Source organism: Halichondria panicea, chromosome 16 (genome assembly GCF_963675165.1).
Source record: "Halichondria panicea chromosome 16, odHalPani1.1, whole genome shotgun sequence".
Classification (NCBI taxonomy): domain Eukaryota; kingdom Metazoa; phylum Porifera; class Demospongiae; order Suberitida; family Halichondriidae; genus Halichondria; species Halichondria panicea.
This window is the reverse complement of record NC_087392.1, coordinates 2,474,760-2,493,718: the sequence shown is the minus strand read 5'-3', so window position 1 is coordinate 2,493,718 and position 18,959 is coordinate 2,474,760. Positions and strand designations below refer to the sequence as shown.

Sequence of the window (18,959 nt, the reverse complement as noted above, 5' to 3'; positions counted from 1 at the left end):
ACGGCGCCCTTCACTTTATTAAATGCACACCAAGGCGGGGTGCGCTGGCCTATTTAAAGCACACCACAGACAGATGCTGCACTGCACCAGCAGTACAGAGCCTTTACATCCATATTTGAGGTATGTACTGGGATAACATTGTCACAATAGGTTCAGAATAGTTGCCTCAAGATGTTCTGAGTGCAGTGCTTTTGTTGGTTATCAAATTGTGTATATTATATCTACATTCTAGTTCTGGGGACAGAAATCGCATTGTGCATTGTCACTTCCTTGTATGGTGCTGCTGTATCCTTCAAACAGCTGACTAGTTTAGAAGACTAATTACCATCAGAGAGTTACTCAGCTGAGTTCTTATAATCAACACAGGTGTTTTGGTGCATGCAATTGTGGGTTTTCAATACAAACCAGAAACCTTAACACTACTCACCAGTAGGTACTGCTTTACTAATTTTCAATCAATAGCTTGGTATAAAGTGCAATTCGTATTACGTCACAAGCCCTCTCACTCCCACACAATTAAAAGCCACACCATAGTCCATATATAATATCACATCATAGCTGGCCCCACCTGTTACTGTATTGTTAAATGATGGTTTAGTGATGACAAGATGTTGATATGACTGTAGGGAATAAGCCACATGAAAAAGAGCAAATGTAACAAACAATGAATGCTTTGAGTGATATAAGAAAATAGCATAGCATTAGGTGATGTTTTACAATGGGATGATCTGTTTAAATAAGACGGCTGGAGGATCTGATATATAATTTTTTGAAAGGACAAGCAAAAGAACGCTACAGAGATGAAACTACCAACTAATGAAACACAATATACTAGAGTTTGGGACTACAGATGAAATGCGAGATTAGTGAGATCAGTAAAAAGTTTATGATGCACAAACCGGCGTTACCGGGCTCACTCTTGTACTGTCTGCACCAGCTGAGATTGGCCTAAAGGTGCCAGCAGTAATATTTCGTTCTTGAGCACCACAAGTCGGTGTTGTGGACCTACTGAAGGCATCTCCTTCTATTTCTCGAATTGCCCGCACAATTATGTCAAGGTTGTTTCGTGGACTTGTTCCTCTGGTGGCAGTGCAAGGCCTCTTTGTTTTGTAGTATATTTCTTGTTCAGAACCTTCGCTCTCGTCAATGTCCTCGTCATCTGATGGAGAGAGGTCCTTCCGTACTTTGCTGAATTTCGCTTCTAATCGCATTCGGAGATCCCTTTCTCGTGCAAGTTCCATCCTGATTCTGTCGAGCTCTTTTTGTGCAGCAAAAATTTGTTCGAGTTCTTTGGCAGCAGCTTTTTCTTCATCAAACATCATTGGACTTGTCGCTTTGTTCACTTTATTTTCGCTAAGAACATCTCCACTGTTCTTGTCCAATGGATTGTAGTGTTTTGTCACCATCATGCGAAGGGTGGTATTTTGTTGAATCAGCCGTTCCCTCTCCTGATTCGCACGGTAGATGTGTTCAGCAGCATGTTGTAGCACAGCTGCCTACAGTAAAGAATGATTATTATCACTTCCAACTAATAACATTGACACAACTATCAGCATAGGAGGAAACAATGCATACTATACACTTAGCGAGTCCATAGGTGTCAGTAGCATACATGATTAACAACTTTGTGATGTTACCTTGCTAAGCTTTTCACCCTGGAGATGTGGCATCAACAACCGTAAAGAATGGAATCCTTGATTTATACTCTGCATCCTCCTGCGTTCATTGGAGTTGGCTATTTGCCTCCTTAGCTTCTTGTCCACTGGTCTCTTGTGAGTGCCAGACCTTGAATCAGACTGGGGGCTGCTGTAATTCATGAAACACATCTTTATCAAATAACCACAAAGCAATGAATAATTGAATCAGTGCCCGCTTTTTAAGCTTCTAGGCTTTGTTTTGTGCATAAAACTTCAACAGAGTTACTTGTATAGCTGTATTTACTACTGTAGCTTTGTGTGTACCTATTCTAAGTATATCCATGCACAAAATACACTAGACTCGTTTTAGCAAAGCGTTTGCGACCAACAACTAACCTTGGGCTGTCATCGAGACACCCGTCTGTATCTGTCCCTTCAACGTCTACATCAATATCTGACTTTTCAACAGACAGTGCTTGTGGATAGTAGATCATCCCTCTTCCACTGGACACCGCAGTAGGAGCCGCAGTTGAAGCCGGGTAGGGATATCGAATGCCTGGGGGTAGTGGTGGGAGAGCTGGGTACCCATAGTTAGCTGCGAAGGTAGCTGGATCCATACTTATAATCACTGTACACTCTTCTCGTGCTGTAGGAAGTGTAACTAGCTTCCAGTTAGGACTTGATGAGTGAAACTTCTTAGCTTTTTGACTTCTTAACTTTGAACTTTGTTTATAAAGATCAGCTGACGTCGATGGCAATGGTGTCTTTTCAAGGCTTTTCGTTACACTTGTGACGTTTTCTGAAAGCTTTTCTAGCACTTTTAGATAGAGCTGACTGTACACAATGATCTACTAACGCTTCTAGGCCTTGATTCTATAGAGAAAAGCCTTTTGGCGCTCTTTTTCGAAGAGCTTTCAACAGCTGGAGGGCGATTTGACAAAACTGGCGGGATGATTGTAGTTTCCTGACTATACCGATTAGGGCGTAATGTAATACACAGTAAGTGTGTATCCTGTTTAGGCGCCAAAAATTGCGCAATACAATCTAAATAGTTGTGGTTTTGTAACACCTCACTTGCTGATGTGGCTCTGGGTTGCACTGTCTGTATGTGTAAGCTCTATAAGCCTCTAGTCTTTGATACTTCAAGGTTTACAAATGGTTAGAGGGGTAATATGTTTTTTTTTAATGTCATTGCTGAGTTGGCTATTGTCTGCAAAGCATGTCTGGTATGCTTGTTTTGTCATCTTAGCGTACACTATCTCCTTTTATGAACCAAGTCAGATGTTTCATAGACCTATCAGCTGTGAGGCATATGACCAGTGTTTTACCGTGTGAAACCATTTAACAGTAATCATCTCAGCTATTTCAATGATCATGTAGTAGTGGCTCTGCCATTCAATATGAAAGTAGTAGGACTTTTATCTATTGAAAAAAGCTGTCCACAGTTTTGTAGATGTTAATTTCCCTACATAAAAAAGTTGATTCATTAGGACTGTGTGTGTTTCATGTTAATCAATTAAAGGTTACATAAATAGCTACATTTAAAAAACACTAGGTTTTGGGGAGACTTTAATCATTAAACATTGAGAATTTTGCCTGTGCATAATACTATACCCACAATTGTACCATTGTGACTGTATAGAGCAGCATTTCCAACTTTTTACTCCTCTCATTGTATTGCTTTAATTTGATCCCCAAGAGGCCTGGGGCATTGTTAACCCCAAGATACTTGTAGAGTAACTTCTATTGTAATATGTATCCTCTTGAGGGATCAAAATGAGAACAGATTTGTACATGCATGTTGCCAAGGATTGCGTAATTGTTTGTGAAGTGTCTATGTAGTATTGTTTGAAGTAACACAGAACTGTAATGAATAGCCTGGTGATCTCATTGGGTGGAGTGTGTGCTATAGATAGCATGCTTATAATAGTAGCCATAGGTGAAACATGCTCCTAACTAGGAAATAATTATTGTTTGTTTACTTAATGTTTGGTTGTTAGGGATGTCTGTGGCACCATGTCGTATGCAAGTGCTGACATAATTGTTTTCCACAGGCTCACAGCTGTAGAGTATTAACAAGCTGAAATGAATACTGCTTGATTGACACGTTATAACAATATTCATAAACTTGCTTGCTGAGCATTTCTGTATGTAATTAAATAGCCAATTTATAATTGATATCCACTCACGCAATCATTAAATGGTGTATATAGCCTTGTATAGGTCTGTGGTTGGATTTATGGTCAAGTTGCATAGCAATGGACGACTCTCCCTATACAATAAAATTTGACACTGGTACTGGACCGGAAAAAGAAATACTCTTCACCGTTGACTCACATCCATCCACCAACATTATCTCTACTGGTGACGTCACTGGACAAATCAATCTGTATGTAAAATTATGACTATGTCTGCTGCACAAAATTAATAATGCATTTGTTGTAGGTACTCCTATACCTCAAATCAACCATGTAAGCTGCTGCACTCCTTCAATCATCTTGAGAGCAAGAGTTCTTGCCGTGAACTTAAATTCTCATCCAAAGGAAATAGTAAGTATAGCTCTTAGCAATTTTTTACACTGTATTGTTTTACACGAACTTTTTATATACATAGGACTTTTCTGTGGAACTCAAGGTAAGGAAATAATCTCCATTGATGTAGAGACAGGGCAGCTACTGAGATCTATTGGAAAAGCACACAGGTAGTAATGCCCATGATGAAACCATCAAATTATTCTCATTACTCGTAGCGCCTCAGTTTATTCGATGCTGACAGTATCTGAAGGTGTGCTTGTTTCTGGAGACGAAAGTGGAGAAATAAAGGTGTTTGCAATAATACTGATTGCATATGTAAGTACGCGTGACTTATGTTTATTACAGATTTGGGACACTCGGTCGTGGAAGGCACCCTTCTGTTTCAATGAGAGTCATGACTTTATTTCGAGCATGGCTGTTGATGATACAAGGAGGACACTGCTTGCTGCGAGTGGTGATGGAACTTTGTGTGCATTTGACCTCAGGCAGAGACTGTTAGACCAGCGCTCAGATTGTAATGAGAGTGAGCTGCTTTCACTGGCCATAGTAAAGGTACAAAATGTGTACACGCCAAGTGCTGACATCTATTCACTAAAATAGAGGAATGCCAGGGTCAATAGGGTCACAAAAGAATTAAAACATTCTTGTCCTGGGTTCTTGACTTTCGCTGCATATAGCAGCTAACTTTCTGTCTTTATTTGCCTGCTTACTATACCTAGATCTATCCAGTGCAGCAAACCAGTACATTAAAATTGAAACCTATAGCCACAGAATATCTTGTGGTTTCAAAGAATGCAGGTCAAAGGTATTGCAAATAAATCCTGGATCTGTCTGGAGCGTGATAGCTAACCGATAACAGTAAACCCAGGGTCACGAGGGTGAACTCAGTTTTACATGTAAAGTTTGTAAGGCCAGTGGTGTTTTAATTAATGACCTTTTGACCCTGAGCATTCTTCTCGGCTTGTGAGTATCACTTCCTCGAGATCATCATGAAAATTAATGATACTATTTTTCAAGAAACCTTTGCATCCTTTTTTCTCACACTTGCGGCCTGTACGGTGAGTTAGCCCACAGAATGTGGCACTCCTCCTCTGATACTAGCCTCCCACGTTTTTAACATAATTAAGCCACCCACCACTTAAGTACTCATAATTATGTTTCTACAACACCATAATTTTATAGGCCATTAATTGTCCATTAGAACTGCAGCTGTTGTCTCACTCATTGTTTGTGTCCAGTGATTAATCAAACCAACCCACTTAATTGCATAGGGTGGAAAGAAGGTTGTGTGTGGAGACGGAGAAGGCACTCTCATGATATATAACTGGGGCCTGTGGGGAGACATCACTGACAGATTTCCATGCCACCCTCAGTCCATAGACTGTATGCTTGCTCTCAATGACTCAGTAGTTTGTACTGGTTGCATGGACGGCATGATCAGGTAAGTTGGTGTCAATTCTCAAGCAGAATTTTGTTAGTTCCCACATTCTAAAATCTGTACTTACACATTCACACATATTCACACAAACAGGTCTGTACAGATCCTCCCTAACCAGACGTTGGGTATAATTGGAAAACAATCACCAACTGCATTATCAATAGATGCAATGTGTCTGACACATGACCGTGAATTCCTTGCCACGAGTTCACAAGACTGTCTCAAGTTCTGGCCAGTAGGAGCTATTCCTACCCTTCCTTCAGACGGACCATCCGGTAAGAGGAAAACAAAAGCAGAGGTTGCAGATCGAGACGACACATATTTAAGAAAAAAGAGAAAGAAACAAAGGAAAGAGGACAATAGTGATGTTAATTTTTTTGCTGATCTTTGATCAATTAATATCATATACACGCTATAAAACGTATTGGAGTATTGGACAATTCACTACTACAGTTCAGGGTTTGTGGGGCCGTGCTACTTCTATAGTCAAGTGGTAGTCATTCTACATTGGATAATAGGTAAAGATCATCCATCACACACAGGCAAATTACACAATAATAATTATTATGCATACGATCAATGCATTACAAACTTGCCTGGAAATCCACAGCCTGAACAGTTTGGAATGCTACGTTGGTTAGCACAACCAAGTACTCACAGAATCCATAAATACTGTAGACTGTGAACAGTGTTAGGGAATGTTTGAAGCCACATTAAAGAACTGATAGTCATCTTATCATAAACAATCAACAAACTGGTGGGAGGTATACCATACATCAAGTCTGAATGTGAGGTTTTTCTGATTGAGTTTTTGCATAGATCACAGAATGATAAACATGTAAAGAGCATGTAATTCACAATTAATCAGTCTTGTAGTATCATCATAAATGATAACTACGCATTCGAACAATATATTGATCCTTTCGTAGCCTGGGCGAAAAAGTGATAAAGGCTATTTGGCAAAGCGTTTTCGCAACATAATGCTGACTGACTGATAATCTAAATGTCAATTGCAATCACCCTAACTAAATAAGTACTAGCTAGGTCACACTCTTAATAATGTTAATTGGCCCCAACGCTGTTCTAACAGGCCACCTCGCTATTCTGTTGAGGTATGCCCTATAGGGTAACATGATCAGGTTTGTGTACCACTCTCACCAGACAGGTTGGAAATCTGACTTAATCACGCTTATTTTCCAGAAGTGACAAAACTGATGGATTTGGGCCCATTACAGAATCCACCAATAATTAGGGTTTCCCTTAGATAACCACCCCTCTAAAATCAGGAAAATACTCACTAGAGTCAAAGAAATAACTACACCACTATGTCTATGTAATGTTGAGGATACCATATGGTTCACAGTAAGTGTTGTGTCTCCAGTAAAAGTAGAGACTGATGAGAAAAATCGAGATATGGGAAGCAGCGAATGCAAGTCTCAGCCTAAATGATATGTTGTCCTGTGGGAGAGACAATAACATCTTAATGAAAAGCAGCTTTTACCCTAGTGTTTTATAAACAACACACTGCAAGACTACAAGACAAAGTAAAAAACTGTCTAGTCACTACTGTGCTTGGAAGTTTGGGGTAAATAGTAAAATGCTTGAGATAAGTGCAAATGTTTACATAAGACCTTTGATAGAGTGGTGGCTGGTGGCCATGGTTTCCTTATGTAAACTACTGAAGCTATATCGGTTTTTACACTGCCCCAAACTTCCAAGTGAGCTGCAGAGCACAACTACTTACTCTGTAAGTGGATGGCCTCCCATAGTAGAAAATTGTGAGAAACAAAATCATGTGCAGCATTGAACAGACCACAAACAAGATGAAACAATTTCTATGGAATGCTGGAAAAACAAAATACAGTATTTTATAAAAAAAACGATCAAATTAGAAACTCACGGAAATACTCGACCGAAGACACGTATGTGAGCCCAAACAAGGATAGATTTTGAACAACGAACAGCAACCATACCAGTTTGTTCAAAGTACGGTACCATTTCTCACTGGCAGCAGAAGATTGCCCAAAGAAGTTGTAGTAGAGAAACGAGTTAAGAAGTTGTGGAAAACTAAAGAAAGCCATTCCAAACCGCCAAATATATCTCTCCGGAGTCACACCACCGATGACTGCACTTATTGAAGGGACTATATTCGGTACCTGTAAACAACGATTGGTACCTGGTGAAACATTTGCGAATGAGCCAAAATCAGCAGAAAATTTGACCCTTTGCAATCGAACTATTGCATTCTGGCAAGGATCGTGTCCATTACCAGATTAGGTTTTTTTTGCAAAGTGATCAACGCTCGCAAAGTTTGATGCTCATAAAATATTCTAGTAATATGGCATACACAAATGACGCAAACATACTTCTATATTACCGACATGGTTTGGGGCCTCCTTTGATGCAAAGATGTGAGACAGAAAAATGTATTTTGATCCATGTTTGGTGGGTATTTTCAATACAGTGTTTGGGTGGGCATATTACATGGAGCACTAAGCTGGCGCTGGCCTATTTGAAACTGTTTTGGTTAAGGTTGAAATATATGGTATGGAAAGAAAGACAGTCTCACCAATCATATCAAGAGTACAAACTGCATGTGCATATTTCTGTACAGCGTTTAGAATTGTTTTCATCAGGTGTACAAAACTGTTACTAATGGCAGCATTCATTGTGAACTACAGCATGTATATAGCGGCATTCCCTACAGTACTAAATTCTTGCTATGTCTTGGGGCTAATTACCCGATATCTCCTGTATCTATACTGAATGCCCATTTTACTAATTTGGAGAGGACGATAACTTCCATAAGCATAACTCATTTGAGTGTGCACTTATAATATTAAGGATTTCACACTTTAATGAAATAAAACAACTGTGCTTAACAAGCCAATGAATTTGTGTAAACATGACTCCAATTTAGGAGCACGTTTCAATTTATTCTCAGTAGGGGATGGCTAGAGGCACATTAGCAACGCTAAAAGATATGAGCTCTCGTTTTGGAGCGTAATGGAAACATGCCAAATTACTACATAGATTAATTAGCTATATACACAAATACAAATATCAATTATAACTATCCCATAATTAACTCCCCCCCACACACGAACTATGCAGATCTTGTAAACTACTTATTACAGCCTACAAGTGTTGTGTTGAAATCTTATCGTCAATTAGTGTGCTCTTAGATCATGAGTAAAATTAGTAGGTCACCCACTAGCCCATTTTCTCAATTATTGCTGCCAACAAACTTAGACAAAGCAAAAAATCGGAAGACATGAACTACTTTGTGTCCATCATCTCTCCCCAAAACTTACCACATACCCCACACTATGGGATGGAAATTGTTTACCTTGCAATGGGTAGTTGTGACTTTGTCCAGATGTAAATACACGCCCAGGCTAACCACAGTGAACAGCGAGACAAATGGAATGGAAAATGTGAACGCTTGTATGTAGGCAAAAGGAATATGGAGCAACCTCTTCGTTGGCACATGTGGAGGCATCTTCTCATTGATTTCTAAAAGCACAGAGACCTCTGGGGAATTTAAAATAGCAACTGCATAAAATGAGATTTATAACACTGTGATAATTAAAGATGGGGAAATCCCTAATTTAGATCTACATAATTTTATAGACACGTACACAGCAGGCCTCTTCAAAGGTCTACCAGAACAATACACGTACACAGTACACACAACAAACCTGTAGAGTCGGTAGAGTCCAGAATGAAAAACGCGTATTGACTGCAAAGATGAATTTTGTTTGATGAAGGTGTGCCTCAATTAAGAGTCTTCGCGTGTGGTCTGCAAAGATCGTGGGAGGTGTCTATGCAAACTTAGTCGTTTTGTACCACTGATTTTGCTTATAAGCAATGCAGTGTGTTGACTTTGAATGCATGAAGAATGGAAAGATCTTGACAAATTTACTGCAGCCCAGACTTCACTGTACAAGTCAGCATCCCCACAGCTAGCTAGCTAGCTAGCTAAGCTCATTGTTTTTGCAGACAACAAGTTTGCAGCACACGCAGACTTGTAGATATGTACATGGATTGCTTATCAGATGTCGAGCATCCGAGGGAGGCTATGTCTGCTGCAGCTGGTCCTAGCAGCAGCAGCTCGGTGTCGATGTCAGAGCTAGAGACTGAGTCCCAGCAAGGTAGCTCCTCCAACTCGAATGGAAATGCCAACAGTGTAAGCCAAGTAGAATGTATTGTGCCTGTGTGTTGTGTGTGTTTACAATGCTCATTGTCTGCCATGCCGTGTATGTGTTTCCATTTTATACATTATTTGGCTACCGTATACCTACCGTAGTTGATATATATTTTTTCTGTAAACAAAAGTGTGACAAGATAGTTTATTGCTGGAGGCTCATTGTTTTATTGTCCTTTATTCTCTGTTCGGTTCCTTTGCAGGAAATAGCCCAAGTTGAAATTGCCCAAGTGGACGCTTCATCAACCACATCTTCTTCGGATAACATCTCAGCAACTATTCCACTTCAGCTTAATTACACACAGGCCCATGATCAAGGTATGTTTTTGGTATTTTTCCGCTATCATAAAGCGCATAATTATTGTCCCTGAGTAAAGTATAATGCTGGTTACTATTGCTCCAAAAAGTAAGTAGATGGAGACCATGCTACAGCCTCATGGTGAGATGTTTATGTGCTCCTGATAAGCTACTATTCCCAGATTGCTGATAAACATTAGGCATTAGTAAGGTTGCAGTGGGTTGCCTTGGGCATAGCCAAAAATAGACTATAAACAACAGCTGATCAATTATGATAAAGCTAAGTATTCTTTTCTGAGCAATCTTGTTGTTTATGTTTAATAGACAATCTCTCAATGCAAGCACATCACACACACACACACATACACACACACACACACACACACACACACACACACACACACACAGTCACCTGGTTACCCTTGGGGGCAAGTTACATGCACAACTTTCTGAGCCAATCTCTCTCTACCAGCTCAGCATCATCACCCAATCAAAAAGTATGTGTTGCATGACCATACTAAAAATCTGGTGTGTTTTGCGTTCTACTCCCTGAAGTATCCTTATTTTCATACACACTCACATTAGAGATTTCTATATAAGATAATTTTCTTGTCTCTTACCATCACGTTTGAGGTTGCTAGTGTGTATGTATGTAGCCAGAATTCTCTTGAGCACCCCCATACTTACTCTCAGGAATCCATACAACTTCCATTGTTTCCAAGCTATTGTGAATCAAACCTGCATATCTAGTGGGCAGGTAATATGTACGTACGGTATTGTGCATTTTCTTGCAATTCCTCACTAGGTGTGGCTTGTATCTGAGAGTGGACTAAGTAAATTTATTGCCCTGCCTATTGTATATCAGCGATCCAATAGCGATGGACTAATTAATAGACAATTACTTAATTCAATTAGGAAATCAACCACCCCTAAACAGTGCCTACGGAAAATACCTTCTTGGAATGTCCACTTAATGGATATAGCACATACACATGTATCCCCACGAACCTGTACAGGCACACTGTGAGCTTGAGATACCTGTGTAGGGATGTTTAACTTTTTTTGCGGCTGTAGTAAGCCTAAACTAATTTCAACTCCTTGATTTAATAAACATTCTTACTGGTTCACCAGGAATAGTATTGTCACCAGAACAAAGCTCTATTTGTCTAGCTAACGTCCCATACTTTGAGCCAAACTATTATCACAAGATTTAAAGATAGTAAATGGAGTGAATATTATTGTGTTTTCTTCAGGGTAGCGTAATAATATTGGTCTACTTTTTGTGGCTATCCGTTAAAGAAGAGCATAGCTGCATTACCTTTTCATAGTATTTTGGTCGCAAGAGAATTCGTAGCATGTGTCACCCCTCCAGAATACTAGGCTACAAAACAAACATTGGTACTATCTGCGAATCTTTAATTGCTGTCACAACATTTAAAATTAAATTATCTCCTGTAGTATAGCAGGGTAATGTATCATGCAAACTGGTGGTACACATGTCACTGTGCTTTTACGATAGGGTTCAATTTCCAAGAAATCCACTTGTTTTGTAATCTCTGCAATGCTCTACACTACTATTGTTGTTGTAAACAAAGTTGGCCATATAGGAAATCTCGATACAGCATATGCGCTTGCACGCCATATATATTAACAAATAATTCTCCCACTATAGGAGTTGCTGCACTCCATGAACAGTGAGACTACAGCACTCTATAGTATGGACACCTCATCACAACTTTCGATGATTTCTTCTCCCTCCTCCACCACCACTTCCAGCTCTCCGCCAGGTTCGGCTGCCATTCTCTGTAGTCCCCCATCCTCTCTTCAAGCACACCAAGGCATATTTGTGGACATACTCTCGGGACAAGGACAGGCAGGAAGTAGTCAAGCCGATGAAGAGGAAACCACTCCACAAGTTTGTCTGTGGGAAGGCTGCAATCAAGAGTTTCAATCTCTGCCACTACTGGTCTCACATTTAGACAAGGGACACACACTGGCCATGTCACAGTATATCTGCTACTGGAAAGATTGTACTCGCAATTTCAAACCGTTTGATGCAAGATACAAACTCATCACACATTTGAGATGTCATACTGGAGAGAAGCCTTTCAAATGTGAGCTGCTAAGTTGCAATCGGTGCTTTTCGAGATTAGAGAACCTCAAACTGCACGTTCGAACTCACACTGGCGAAAAACCATACGAGTGTCATTACGAAGGCTGTGCAAAGCGGTTCAATAATACGAGTGACAGAGCAAAACATATGAAAACTCATGTGACGCGAAAACCGTACGCTTGTAAGTATCCAGGTTGCGAGAAGAGCTATACGGATCCAAGCTCAATGCGAAAACACATTAAATACTCACACAAGCTCAAGGAGAGACAAGAGCGTGGTAGCAGCTCGGGAAATAGCTGCGAAGCTATGACATCAATGATTGATGCAAGCAGTATTGTACCCTTCGAAGCATCCTCAAGCTCAGGCTCATCGGCAAGAACTCCATCACTCTCTCCTTCCTCCTTTGTGTTCCACAGCCCTACTGGGACACCACTCTCTCCTCCCATACACTCACCGCACGCCTCTCTGCCTCAAGAGTCGGCAAGGATTGCCCACTCCTCTGCAAATCTGAAGAGGAGATTGATGAATGGAACTCAGCTGATTCCTACTGGACCTGCTATCAGCAATCAACCTCAGCTTATTCCGATCCCATTGGTACAGCTACCTGCAGGATCACCGTACCAAAACCAGCTGCTAGGACTAATACCTGGAGGCCCTCAAGTGGCCAAGGGAATGATATTGATGCCAATGGCTTCTTCAGCAGAGAACTTACAGAGACAGCATGTGATTCAAATCGCTCCTCAACCAACTTCGATTCAATCGCCAGTGACAAGCACCAATGACACTCTCAGTTTGAGGCAGGCCGAACAGATTAAAGATACATCTTCCCAACAAAATGTTGAGGCTCAACTTCGACAGAAAATTGCTCGGCTACAGCAAGAACTGTGTCAAACACAAACTCTTCTTGCTCACCAAAATGCTATCGCCCACCAGAATAAACAAATTCTTCGACCACCAATGCTACTTCAGCATGTGCCTCCAAGAATGGATCACATGACAACCCAAACAGTTATCGCCAGGTCGAATAATGGACGTGTGACTCTCTCCAGCACGGCTTCTGATCGCCCTCTCACACCCCTATGCACAGGTGTGTCTGTATCGTCCCTAACCACACCCACTACTACAGGTAGTCCCCAATTCATTCCTCTTGTGAACTCACAAGGATTTCAATTTTTGTACACACCATCAATTCCACATTCATCTGTATAGGGTGATCGTTTAATCAATTGAATATCACTTTTTGTAATGATGATGATAATGCTAATGATCGAAGCATGCGCAGTGGTTTACATTTTTGCACTTAGAACGATTCGATTAAAGATCCAATTATGTGTTTAATTAGGTAAAGAGCATTATAATAATAAAAAAGATATAAGATACATGTAATTGGAATATTCATTTACACATACTCAATTTTTGATGATAAAAATACACATAAATAATAACGTTACTCACAAACACAGTAGACATACATGACTGTACATGTATAATAAGCTTGGGTATGCCGAGGCAGTCACTTGGTTAATTAGTGGCCCTCTCTTGGCTCCTGATACAAGTTCTCGTCACACTGCAGTGAGATTAAATGGAGGTGCACAATTTAATCATAGTATGACTGAAAGAGTTTTGTACAAAATAGGTGACATACAATCATTGAACGAATTTAAACAAGCCTGGTCCAACACAAAGATTTTACCTTTCCATCTCCCTTCTTTGTCATGAGAACGTAAAGCAAAGAGTCTGCTGGGAGGTCCTGAGAATAGTAATTACATGGCATTGTAAGTCAACAGGGCATGCAGAGGAGTGCATGTAGCAAGTACAAATTAACCTGAGAAGTATTTCAGCAATCAAGTTATGAGGGATTTCAGCAATCAAGTTATGAGGGATTCCCACATGAGGCAATATTGGCTAGATTCTATTCACTGTGTTACAATACTGTTGAACATAGTCAGCTAAGAGCAATTAATGCTACGTTAGAGCTCACTCTCATGTGTGTGTAGTAATCAGGGTCAGTGTCATCATCTGGCAGTCCATCTCGTGCAACATTCACATATGGTTTCTCAGCGAGAGCAGCCACCTCAGCCTCAACCAGACTCATGTGCTTCTGCTTAGCCTCCTCCGTGGAAGAATTGGTTTCCATTTCAACAGTCGCCCGAATGTTAATGTCCGAATAGTTAACTCTCTTTGGCTTGCTGGTGCTTCGTGGTATGGGTACTGGAGCTCTTAGAGATGCTGTATCGTTAACTGGCTGATCAGCAATAAAACACAGTTGACCAGATTCGGAGTGAAAATCTAATTGAGTGTACTTCATTGTCTTCTTTGATGGTCTGGGTAGATCAGTAGCATCGACAATAGTGGGAGTAGACACAGAGCCAGTCCGACTGGGGAAGTTTGGTGGGGAGGCGGGAAGGCTGTCTATATCTAAGTTTGTTCCTGGTTTCAAGCTTCGTTGAACTGAAGGCGGTGAGGGCTTCACGGAGCGATCGATTTGTGGGGGTGCATTGACTCGTCCCAGTTCTTCACGAAGCTCTCTCAAATTGGTGTATTCAGGTGAGTCTCTTCTGTCATCACTTGGTGTAAGGTCATTTTCCATTTTCAACAAAGCAGAGCGATGGGTAGCTGAAGATGCATCTGCTGGTCTCGGAGGACCAGATACATAACTGTAGTTGGCAGGTCTTGGGTTGCTAGTCCACTGTGAAGGTCGCATGTATCCATTGGCCATAGTTTCTGCCGGTCTAAAGCCACTTGAGACAGATGCAGAACTCGGAAGTTTTGGTGCCTGTTCTTCTGATCTCAAAACTGCTCCTGCATCGGATTTAGTGCTACTTAGAACTCGATGGTTTGGACTGAGATCTTTCACAGCTTTGTCTTGTTTTTGCAGTTTATTTTTCTTATCTGGGACAGCATACAGGGCTGATACATCGTTTTCTCGGGGTGAGAAATATGCACCGTCAGGTAGTGGTGTACATGTAGCTTGACTATAGGTGGAGTTATACGGCGATGGAGCCATTCCTTTAGCGGTGAGAGCATCTGAGAGAGAAGTTCCTGCAGGGACCTCTGTGGAACGACCAAGCTTTGTATGCACATCATAGAGAGCTGCTGAAGCAAGTGAGTAGACATCACTTTGATTCTCTACTACTCCGAATTTGTCACTTAATAGACTTCCACTGACATTTTGAGGTAGTGTCGAGACGGGTGGAGAGATGACAGCATCGCCCTTGGAGTGCTTTATGCTACCCATGGACTTGGACTGCTCTGCAGGAGCTGCAGTGTGTGTGTGTGTGTGTGTAGACAAAGAGCGAATGTATCCCAAATTGATTTAAAGTGGGCCCAGAAGCAAAAAGTGTATATTACACAGATGCAGAAGGAGATAAGATAATCAATGACCACACAAGTGAGCAACAGTTAGTACCGTATATCTTCTAATTTATCGGACACTTCTAATTACCCGGACACTCTTTTGGGCAATTTTCGTTGTTCTAATACAACGGACACTCCAGTACTTTAATATTACATTTGTTCTAAATATCCGGACAATACCTTGAAAAGTTGAGTTACCATTCATAGACGGCAAGTAAGACTTGGAGTGCTGCAGTTAGATAGCTTTGAGTAGCTAGTTTTAGATAGTTAGTGCAACTATTCAGTCGTACCTTGTTCTATTAAACTTAGCTAGCTCGCATGCAGCTGCTTGCTTGTTCTAATTATTCCGGACACTTCGCATGCTCTATAAAAATCTGTTCCAATTATACCCGGACAATTTCCAAAATAATTATTTTTTGCTGTCCGATAAATTAGAAGATATACGGTATACCATAAATTACACATTTTGTACATGTAGTGGGAAATTTTCGTGAGGTTCAAAACTTCCAGTCAATGCGAAAATTAACTGGGAGACTCACACGCACCGGCCTCTTGGTGGGTGTGGTTTCCTGGCATTGAAACACGAATATTACAACACGTGAAATTTTCTTCTGAGGGTTCTTGAGCCAACTAGCAAAAATCTGCATCTGTTAAAATATCTTATATATCGGGCAGCAAAAAATTGGAGTATAATTGGAAGGGATCTTTATAGCGTACATGTACGTGATATGTCCGTAAAACAGCTGCCTGCGAGCTAATAATACAGTGTGGGACTAAACAGTTGTTACTAAAACTCGAGCATCTAACTGCAGAACTCTTGCTAGCTATAAATTAAGCTACGTTGCTTGGAAGGTATTTAAGGTTTTGTCCGGACATTTAGTAAAATTAAAGCACCACTCTCTGGTGCTTTAAAATTTACATTGTCTGCTGTATTAGAACTACGAAAATTGCCCAGAAAAGTGTCCGGGATAATTATAAGTGTCCACAGTATATAGATGCCCTCAACAACTAAAATCAACTCACTTAGCTCGCTCCTTAGAGTGAAGCCGCAGACATTGCAAAGAGTATCCACCCATTCCGTCATCTCTACAGAGGAGGATGCTACCAGATAGAATACCCTGTCATGTGTCTCGATGTCAAACACGTATTTATACTTCTTGTGAAAGAGGTCAGAATTTACAGACTTGCAATCTTCGAGGTTGATCACACCCTTTAGGTCACCATCCTCTGATTTGTAGTATTCGAGAATCTTGCTCGAGCGAAGTTTGAAGAATCGCTTCCGCCAGGCCTGGAGAAATAGGAAATAGTATGTTTAGTTTACACAGCATAATAATTGCAACAGCAGTAGGCTTCAGTTGCAATAATTTATGTGTTGCTTACTAATTAATACAAACAAATACAAGCATCAGTTGGTAGTGCAGTTTGTTGACGTACTTGACTAATGGAACAGCTACGTATATTATATTGACATTACTCGTGATCAATGATTACTCAGCAGTTATGTAGCAACTACATTCTTTAGCTATAAAGACACACAATTAATATACAAACTTTACTTTATGAAGCTATAACTGTAGTTTTCACACAATGGCGAGAGGAAGGAATTCTAATAATTATCTCTATACCATGCACTTACTAGCCGAGTAATAGCAACAGATGTAAGAGGAAATAACACCATAAAATAAACAAAGTTGTTTGTTTGAAGTTTACAAATATAGAGCGCATAGTTCCAAAATATTGAGAGTCTATGAATAAGCCTGTGGAGTCTGAGTCTGAGACTGGTGACAATAGATAGAATGTTGCCACACGCATCAGTAATGAAGAGAAATCTGATCAGATTATTTGCTACATTTACTCAAAAATGATACACAACTTACTCCCACAAAATATACATTGCAAACCCCAACAGGTGCAGAAATAGAAAGTTATGCTTAATCTAGCCTCGTTCCCAGGCCTTACTTTTTCTTGCTCTTGTCACTGTTCATCCATAAACATAAGAAAGACATAGTGAGGCAGCAAAGAAAGAAATGGGCGTACAGTTAAGAAAAAGTAAGGCCTGGTTTGGGAAATCGCGTGATCCACAAGGAATTTTATGAACGTGGGCGATATGTAGCCCACAATTGTGACGTAAGGTATTCTCCCACGCATTCAGAGTAAGACTGTACTGTACTGCACTCAAACTCAGACAACCACCAAGCTGTGCTGCAAGTCAGATCAGAGAACCAGCGTGGCCAGTTCTGGTGGCAGTAGCTACCTGCTATATGATAATGATGACTAAGCTATTCTACTATAGCATGTAGAAAGACACAAGAAAAGGTGATAGTGATAGAATCTAAACACACAATCTAGACTAGTAGATCATCTAGCTAAGCCTAATAGCTATAGTGCTTGCAAACTTCCAGTTCCAAGTCCATGTCCAGCTTGCTGCAGGCAAAGTTTTATTAGTCGTAGACCTCTGCGTGGGCAGTCCAACATCTCTAGCTCAGTATGCCCACGCTCATTTTCACCTTTCTACCACCCTTCTACCCTCACGCGACTTCCCGATACAGGCTCTCCTTTTTCCTAACTTTACGTCTATTTCTTTCTTTATTCCTCCAATTAATACCGTATTTTATCTCATTGAACGAATTATACAGTATTTTATCTTATTGAACGATTGTGATAAAGAACAGAAAAAGGAGAGCCTGTGTAGAGGCTATGCTTAATCCGTGTTACAACCACTCTACATTGACAAAATAATGTCAAGCCAAGGATGTAAAATTGTCCCTAAACCAGAAATTAGCAATCCACATTACATGTACATGTACATGCATGCTATTAAAATACTGTCACCTTCATTGTCACAACTTACAGCCTTCACCTCTTTAGTATTAGCTGATGTAGTACCATACAGTGGACTTTTAGGACTACTTGTGTATTAAATTATCACAATAATTATTATTGATTCGAGGCAGATTAAAGTGTTTATTAACCAGAATTAGCCAACAGATAAACAATAGTTAGATTCGGAAATCATACGAATCTCTCCTCATAACTTTAATACATGCACTCATCTACAACTTGGTTTATACAGTACAAGCATATAAGGTGGTATACTATGTGCAGCTAGGTTCACTTTGAGAGTCTCATTCACCAAGCAATGCTAGCTAGTAGAGTAAGCTAGCTTGCTAGGAACAGCCAAACTCACCTTGATACCTCCACTGTCTAAAGGTGGGCTCTTAATGAGCCATCCCTTTCTCAGAACTTCACCACCTCCCATCTTTTGCTGCTGCTGTAAATTCTGATGACCTGTACACGTACACACGTATTACATGCAAAGGCCAAAACAAGCGCTTTGTTGTGGATATTTTCCGTATACTTTTGTGACTTTGGGAAA

General features: G+C 40.4%; 5 protein-coding genes across 7 annotated transcripts; 2 read left to right on the top strand and 3 right to left on the bottom strand.

Moving 5' to 3' along the window:
• Nucleotides 1–26: 26 nt before the first annotated feature.
• LOC135350068 (WD repeat-containing protein 55-like) lies at nucleotides 27–6,054 on the top strand. 3 transcript variants are annotated; one of them, XM_064548775.1, is made up of 8 exons: nucleotides 27–120; nucleotides 3,851–4,026; nucleotides 4,083–4,186; nucleotides 4,251–4,338; nucleotides 4,387–4,459; nucleotides 4,517–4,723; nucleotides 5,443–5,612; nucleotides 5,703–6,054. In XM_064548775.1, exons 2-8 carry the CDS (start codon nucleotides 3,896–3,898, stop codon nucleotides 5,998–6,000), a joined length of 1,071 nt encoding a protein of 356 aa, XP_064404845.1. In that variant the 5' UTR covers nucleotides 27–120; nucleotides 3,851–3,895; the 3' UTR covers nucleotides 6,001–6,054. The 3 variants fall into 3 exon arrangements, with proteins under 3 accessions (XP_064404845.1, XP_064404846.1, XP_064404847.1); XM_064548776.1 differs by having other exon boundaries at nucleotides 34–120; nucleotides 3,861–4,026; XM_064548777.1 differs by lacking the exon at nucleotides 27–120 and adding an exon at nucleotides 3,770–3,788 and having other exon boundaries at nucleotides 3,861–4,026.
• On the bottom strand, nucleotides 594–2,787 carry LOC135350072 (uncharacterized). Its single transcript, XM_064548781.1, has 3 exons — nucleotides 2,034–2,787; nucleotides 1,638–1,806; nucleotides 594–1,496 (listed from the first exon to the last, which is right to left on the bottom strand). Exons 1-3 carry the CDS (start codon nucleotides 2,252–2,254, stop codon nucleotides 885–887), a joined length of 1,002 nt encoding a protein of 333 aa, XP_064404851.1. The 5' UTR covers nucleotides 2,255–2,787; the 3' UTR covers nucleotides 594–884.
• On the bottom strand, nucleotides 5,973–9,449 carry LOC135350081 (post-GPI attachment to proteins factor 2-like). Its single transcript, XM_064548791.1, has 7 exons — nucleotides 9,311–9,449; nucleotides 8,959–9,143; nucleotides 7,510–7,765; nucleotides 7,354–7,454; nucleotides 6,959–7,067; nucleotides 6,206–6,288; nucleotides 5,973–6,111 (listed from the first exon to the last, which is right to left on the bottom strand). Exons 2-7 carry the CDS (start codon nucleotides 9,109–9,111, stop codon nucleotides 6,064–6,066), a joined length of 750 nt encoding a protein of 249 aa, XP_064404861.1. The 5' UTR covers nucleotides 9,112–9,143; nucleotides 9,311–9,449; the 3' UTR covers nucleotides 5,973–6,063.
• On the top strand, nucleotides 9,449–13,472 carry LOC135350045 (transcriptional activator GLI3-like). The gene is made up of 4 exons (XM_064548743.1): nucleotides 9,449–9,798; nucleotides 10,020–10,134; nucleotides 10,522–10,610; nucleotides 11,786–13,472. Exons 1-4 carry the CDS (start codon nucleotides 9,646–9,648, stop codon nucleotides 13,433–13,435), a joined length of 2,007 nt encoding a protein of 668 aa, XP_064404813.1. The 5' UTR covers nucleotides 9,449–9,645; the 3' UTR covers nucleotides 13,436–13,472.
• Nucleotides 13,473–13,535: 63 nt separating this feature from the next.
• LOC135350050 (GRB2-associated-binding protein 2-like) lies at nucleotides 13,536–18,929 on the bottom strand. The gene is made up of 5 exons (XM_064548748.1): nucleotides 18,771–18,929; nucleotides 16,607–16,871; nucleotides 14,208–15,487; nucleotides 13,920–13,976; nucleotides 13,536–13,793 (listed from the first exon to the last, which is right to left on the bottom strand). The coding sequence occupies exons 1-5, from the start codon at nucleotides 18,840–18,842 to the stop codon at nucleotides 13,752–13,754; spliced, it is 1,716 nt and encodes a 571-aa protein (XP_064404818.1). The 5' UTR covers nucleotides 18,843–18,929; the 3' UTR covers nucleotides 13,536–13,751.
• Between the last annotated feature and the right edge of the window lie 30 nt (nucleotides 18,930–18,959).